The sequence below is a fragment of the Notothenia coriiceps genome, unplaced genomic scaffold (genome assembly GCF_000735185.1).
Source record: "Notothenia coriiceps isolate Sejong01 unplaced genomic scaffold, NC01 NC01_scaffold00019360, whole genome shotgun sequence".
NCBI classification, from domain to species: Eukaryota; Metazoa; Chordata; class Actinopteri; order Perciformes; family Nototheniidae; genus Notothenia; species Notothenia coriiceps.
The window spans coordinates 340555-347408 of NW_011352061.1; the positions used below are offsets into that span (position 1 = coordinate 340555).

General features: G+C 41.4%; 1 protein-coding gene across 1 annotated transcript in view; it reads left to right on the top strand.

Annotated features, from left to right (window-relative positions):
* The window catches only part of pudp (pseudouridine 5'-phosphatase), a 21312-nt gene extending 15152 nt beyond the window's left edge, over positions 1-6160 (top strand). Inside the window, exon 4 of the mRNA XM_010778748.1 lies at positions 2832-6160. Coding sequence (XP_010777050.1) covers positions 2832-3008 — 177 coding nt within the window. The 3' untranslated portion in view covers positions 3009-6160. The remainder of the gene's footprint in view (positions 1-2831) is intronic.
* Positions 6161-6854: the final 694 nt, after the last annotated feature.

A 6854-nucleotide genomic window follows, 5' to 3' on the forward strand; every position in this document is an offset into this window, starting at 1 on the left:
ATCTTATTGTGAGATTCATTTCACATACACTACTTCGACGTTAGCTAAATAGAAAATAGCATGGATAATTTACAAAGGCTTTAAAAACACCACCGTTAGTGCCAAAGCAGTAGGCTATAATATATTAATGACTGCTGTAGACTACAGCCACTACTTGTTTAGCTAGCATAAACTCAACAAAGCTAGCGTTAGCTGACGTTATTTTGCCGCTAAATTGCACGATATAAAACGGGGGTCTTCAAAGCGGATTTAATCCTCAATCACAATAATAATATTCAAAGTAATACTGGGCAAGTAATGGGCAAAACTTACCGTTGATTGACGCGCCATGTCAGCGGACTGGTAGCGACACGAACCGTTAGCCCCGCAGTCTCCAGTCACCCGAGCCTCGTCGTTCTGATAGCTCCGCCCCTTCGCTCCAACCCCCCTCCCTCCCCCCACATCTACAGGTGAAAATTACTTTTGCGACACATTTATCGCAAGACGTGTAGCAAAAGTCAAGGCTGCAGATTCGTCGATTTATACTGCCACAGACCTGATTTGAGAGGTTGTAATAACCAAGTTGCAGTTTTACTGGAAAATATATTTAAAAAATATGTATTTTTCAGCAAGTGTATTTTTCTATGTTCATTTTTTTTTCTACAAGCTACAAAACTTTTTTTTTTCTTCTGTGACTCCAAATTTGGTTCACAGTTACGTGGATATTTTATACAAGTGTGGATATTTTATACAAGGGTAAATTTGGTTCACAATTGAGTGGATATTTTTATACAAGTGTAAATGTGTGCACACAAGCTGATATTTGTTTTCTGCAAGTGCTCACATCAGGTTTTAAACGTTCTCGCATTTTGCAACATATCTACCTTCATACATTTTGCTCCATTTTCCAAAAAACATTTTTTGTCTGGAGCCGCAAAACATATTTCATAGCTTGATAGCTTATAAAGTTATATTTATTGTTATATCAGACAAAAACTACAGTTGTTTTGCATTTATTAGGCTATTTATTACATTATATAAAACTGTTAACCTCTAATAAGAAACAAAGAACTCCTATAAGGAGAATTAAAAATAATACACAGGCCTACTTTAAAATAAATTAAACACAGCACTTGGGGAGTCCTCTGCACATTTGAAGGAAAACAAATCAAATTAAAATGGGCCCACTTTGAAATAAATAAAACATATAGCTGCACCCTAAAAAGAGTTAAAGGTAGGGTAGGTAAGAATGGAGAAACCAGCTCCAGTGCGCTAGAATTTGAAAATACACAACCGGAAAAAATCTGCCTCTTCCTTCAGACTTCCTTACAGAGCCCCTCCTCCAACACACACGAACGCGCATGACCAATGAGGGCACGAGATAAGTTTGTGCACAGATGGAAGGCTGACAGGCAAGTAGGCCATCCAGTTATTTTAGCCGGGCCGGCTAAAATTATTGGTCGTGCTTTTTACAGCGCTACGGCTTCCAGAGATACATTTTTTTATGCATTTATTGTCAAAGCATTTAATATATTCATTGCTATCGGGATGTTAAGAGCATTCCATGGAATATAACGAAAAGTGTTTCTGAAATAAATTACATACCCCATTGAATTATGACTGAAGATCGTCAGCTGTCTTCCTCTCCCTTGTTGTTCCTCGATACGTAAAGGCTGCAGCACCGTTGACAACTTCTCTCTACATTTCAAACATACCAGTAAACCAGCATCGTTAGCTGTGAAAGCATATAACTCTGTCCAAGCAGAATTAAATCCTGTGTTCCTCCGATACTTTTATTTCCTTTGATTTATCCATAGTTCGTTCATCGAGCCGGGGGTCAGGTTATTCGCCTGCAAGAAAAGGCGCGAGCGCAGGACCGTAGCAGGATGTGACGCATATTTTAGTTGACCGTTTTGTTTTTTATTTATGTGTCACAGTATCACCTCAAAATACAAGATACAAAACATTTTCAACCATGCAAGAAAATATAAATAGTCCTACAAATACTTTTATTTTATTTCCTTCTTATTTTTGTCTTAGCTCAAAGGAGCCAGAGCAGAGGGCTTAAAGGGCCGCATGCGGCTCGAGGGCCGCGGCTTGCCGACCCCTGTCTAGACAGTCAGTATGGCATCACAAAGACAGTTTGATTAGCCCAAACCCATTCACCTCCTCCAACACAAGTACAAACACAAATTATATCTGGAGTAATTCTCAGGCAATGTCCAACTTAAAATGTAGTCTTCTTGTTAAGGCTGAATGATCCAAACGAAAGCAAAAATAATAAGTCCAAAGTCACAAAAAAAGCTAATCCAGTTCAAACGACAACACTGCCAGTTGAGGAAAAAACTCCAAAAAGAAGGGACTCACCGAAAAGAGAAAAAATATTCCTTTCACTCTGGGCCTGTGACGTCAGTCTTTGCTGCTCCTCCTTTCAACCTCCTGGCAAACCTTTTCTTTTCCCCTTAAACAAACAATTCCCTCTCCCCTTCTTCGTTAACCAGAGTAACACTGCCTGTTAGTTTTTCATTCAAGTCTGCAGCTGCCATGCCTGAGCGTTATTAGAACATCAAGCTGGATTATATGGCATGCATCTTCTTGATATGCAATGTGTCAGATCCTCAGTGCAATGACTGAAAACATAAACACAGCAGAGGAAATTGCAGGAAGCATTCATTGTACCTGAAATGGATATTGCACCTGTCAGAGGTAAGCAGTCCTTTGAGGAATATCAAGTTAATCACGATGGAAATGAAAAAGGTTTCCATTTCTCAGTTTGTTTTTGGTGTCAGCGCTCAGGGTGAAATGCTGTCCACCTAATGGGCTTATAGGATGATATCATTCTGTTTCCTCAGTGCCTGGTGTTTGAGGACGCTCCTAATGGTGTGAAGGCGGCGCTGGCGGCGGGGATGCAGGTGGTGATGATCCCCGACGACAACCTGGACCCCAGTCTTACCCAGGAGGCCACGCTGCGACTCAGGAGCATGGAGGAGTTCCAGCCGCAGCTCTTCGGCCTGCCGGCATACGAATAAATCACAAAGATTCAGTGAGAAAACCGTGAAAACCTTACTATAATTTCTGATCTTTAACAATGATTTAAGTGCTTAAGAAAATGTAAAAGCCCGTGTTCTATACTCATGCTAATCACAAGGTTGTATTTCATGCACAGTGTGAATACTGTCTTTGCAACTCTGCCCTTTTCATAGAATGTGTGGAAGCGTCACTTTTGAAATGCCAAACACTTCTCACTCTTTCCTCCTTGGAGACCGAATGTACAACACGAAGCTCTCTCTTCCTTTATGTTGGGCAGTTCTTTCATATAGTGGGAGTACAGTGGAGAAGACTTTGGAGTACACGCACTTGAACATAAAGCACCTTTAAATCTTGAGTTGCTTCACTCGGCTTCAAGGTTAAGCTTTCAGTCAGCCTTCCAGTGATTTCAACACGCACGGCAGTTGTGTTGCCTGCACATGTTCACCAGGATCTGTGCGTCTTTCCATCGAGGGCATGTTGAAGTGCGTGTACTCCAAAGTCTTCCCGCGTGTACTTTTCTTTGAAATTGAAATCCGCCTTGTGAAGAGCTTGGCATCTTTCCTCTCATTTGTGCCTGCTCTGACCCATTTCCAGATAATGGTTTCCAGCTGGGGGCGAAAATCGCTTTGCACCCTGGCTTTTTGTCATTCTTAAATCGGCTATCTTTAAGCTTTTCTTGGATCTGCGACTGTTTGAAATGCCCCCACAGCTCTCCGAACATACATGTTAAGAAATCCATAAAGCTGCACCCTCGTGCCCTTTATCCTTTACCTTTCCCTTTTATCCTCCCAGCAGCTGTCCATGACTGAGGAGGGGTGAAGAGATAGTTTCTTCTTTTCGTCTGTGCTCACCGCAGAGTGGCTTTGGGACACATTCATCATCTTCAGCATTTCTACCCGGATTTTTATCAGACAAGCAGCTTCTCTACAGGCAAAGTGGAAAACACTGGACGTCAGAGAAAGACATTGTATGGATGACCTCATTTTAAACATTTCTTCCGTCTTAAGGGGAAATAGTAGGGATGCTCATCTGATAACGCAGACTCTCTACAGATACTGGCTGTCATATCTCTGAGGAAGCAGTTTGTATTTCTCTTCCAGGGATTTAGAAAGAAAAGTCATCACCTTCCTGACGGGAATAAGGGATTAAATAAGAAGTTGCTGTCAGGAAATCCTCTGTGATTTCTCTATTTTAATTGATTTGTCTTTGACAATCTAAAGATGTGCATCTAAATACTCTACAGAGCATTCTCTCGTGTTTATAGCCTTAAGAAAATCCCTCTTTCCTTTTTAAAAGCCAAAACAAATAACTCCTCCATGAGCTAGGTGGCAGAGCTTGAGATATATTCTTGACACAAAGCGAAGGCATATCTCAAGTCTGCATATCTCCAAAGCACAGGCGATGGCTGAATTGCCAAGAAGGGTGGCGCACAGAAGGAAGCCAAGATGGGATGAGGGTGGTTGCTGGGTGTTTCTGTATTCCACTACCAGAGTGTGCAACCTCCACTTGAACCAAAAGGGTTTTATGGAGATGGAGATATAGCCGCCGCTGACCATGAGACGCACTTTGTCTGCTGTGAGACAGGAAGCAGACTCTGAGCTTTCTGCGCTCTCCGTGCTTCCTCAGAGATGCAAATAGCCTTCATGTTTTATTCAGCTCGGAGCAATGAGAGAATACATTTGATTACAGGAGCAGGTGATGGAGAGGACGGTGCTGGAGAGCGAGTTTGTGAAGGAGTTTGATGCACAATTAAGGCCAGACAATATCAGATAAGCATGTTTGGTTGAAATGAGGAATGAAACAGGAACTCCTTTGTTTGAAACAATGGAATTATTATCATGTATCAAGAGTTTTTGTTTCTATAGACGGCTTTGGGAGTGGGTCTGGAACATAAATCAGTGTCTAGTACTGTATGCCGATGCTGGTTTACCCGATGCATTTTAGTGAAAGACAGCCAATCACAAGGCCCGAATAGTTTTCAGAACTGCTGTGGACACATTTAGACATCCTTGATGCTTTCCTTGTCCCTCTTCCCTGTTGTACACAAAGGGTTGGCAAATAAATTCATGTTCCCAAGATGATGTCAGTTCTCTTAATTGCTACATTATTGCAGTACATGTGCGTTGCTTTGGATAAAAGCGTCATTTAAATGATCCGACTAGCCACCATACGAAGAAACATCCTTTTGAAATCTCATTCTTTCTTTGATTATTTAGTATGCATTTCATTTGAGCCTCCACTGCTGGTTTGTTGAATCATTTATTGTGGGAATTGATTCTCTGACTTAAATTTTAATCAAGTCTATATTTATTCCACCATGGTCTCCACCAGCCTTTGCCAGCAGACGTTCTGCCTCAGACGACATCACACTGCTCTCTCAAAGACTCTCTTCTGTGTGAGAGTCAATAGTGATCTAATGCAGAAAGAAATGTAAAGTAAAAGGAGCCCATGAATTCTTTACAGCGACTTTCCTGCGAATGAGAACAGTGACAAATGAGCTAACAGAGCATCAGCATCTCATTTCCACGGTCTGCACACTCTCTCCCAATCTTTTTATCTCCCACTGTTAATCTTCTCCTCTTTTGAGGCATACACTGTGTGGCTTAGAGCCTCCATTGAAGCAAGGAGAACATGTGTGAACAAGTGTTCCACAAAACGCCTCTTCCATCGCCGTACATCAGCACCATGAGGACGACCGGTACGCCACTTTACAGAGACGCAATAATGGGAAATGGAATACAAATATACAGTTTGGAGAATACAGACATTTAAAGGAAGGCAAATGATGCAGTAAAGGGTTGCCTTGGTTCGATAAAGTGCCTCTGGCTGCACGTCAGGAGAGCTGGTCGCCCTTGATTTTCTGAATAATGTATGCGGCGTCAGTGTGAGGTGCTGAGAGCAACATTTCCCTCTTCCAACACAACAAAATACACAAAATGTCTCAGAGTACCTCAGCCCACAGCCCACATGTATCTCTCACTCTGTATCTGCCCTTGAGTTTTTCTCTGTTTCATTATTGTTCATATGCCATAAAGTCACAAGTTACGGAACCCCTGAAAGCCAAACAAAAGCAAATGGTGATTCAAATTGAATTCAAATTGTTTAGTTGATTTTGTGATTTAAGAACATATTAAAACTTTTTTGTACAAATGATCATGTTTTTTTTTTTCTTTTACCATCTGAGAAAATCAAAGGTAATGTACAGAAACGTATTCCTTCCTTTACAGTTGGATGGGGCAGGGGTGCGCCCTTGTGGCCGAAATTCGTATTACGACAACATGCCAAAATTCCCTTTGAACCGCCGTACGAAAATAATTGAATGGTCAATTTTTACAGTTGAAAAAAACATCAAAAAACATTTTTATTGTTGCCTTTAGAGATTCCATACAGGTTTAGCTGCTCACAATTGTACAAAATATCCGAGTACTCAATGATAGTAAAGACTCTTTTGTGTTGCCCCCCCCATGACTAAACTAAATTAAAAAAAACATTGGCTAATCGTTGCCCCAGTTTGTTGCTCTCTCATAGACTTTGTTGACATGGACATAAATAAGCTGTTTATCCCAGTTAGGAGCATGTTCAGGGTGTGCTGTTCCAATGAGCACAGAGAAACTGGGTTAGTCGTATTCCCACAGTTAACAAAATGAGACGAGGACTTTTTAAATGTTGTTCTTGAGGTCGAAGCCCACGGCACTATGCTGCCTTATAATTATCATTATTACCACAATATTATCAGAATCACACACGACTCGTAACAGGCAAGAAGCGGGCAAGGTTCTCCTAACGTGGGTTTTTCCATCCCGAAGGCATTTGCTTTACAGGGAGAAAACCCCCCAGCATGGGCA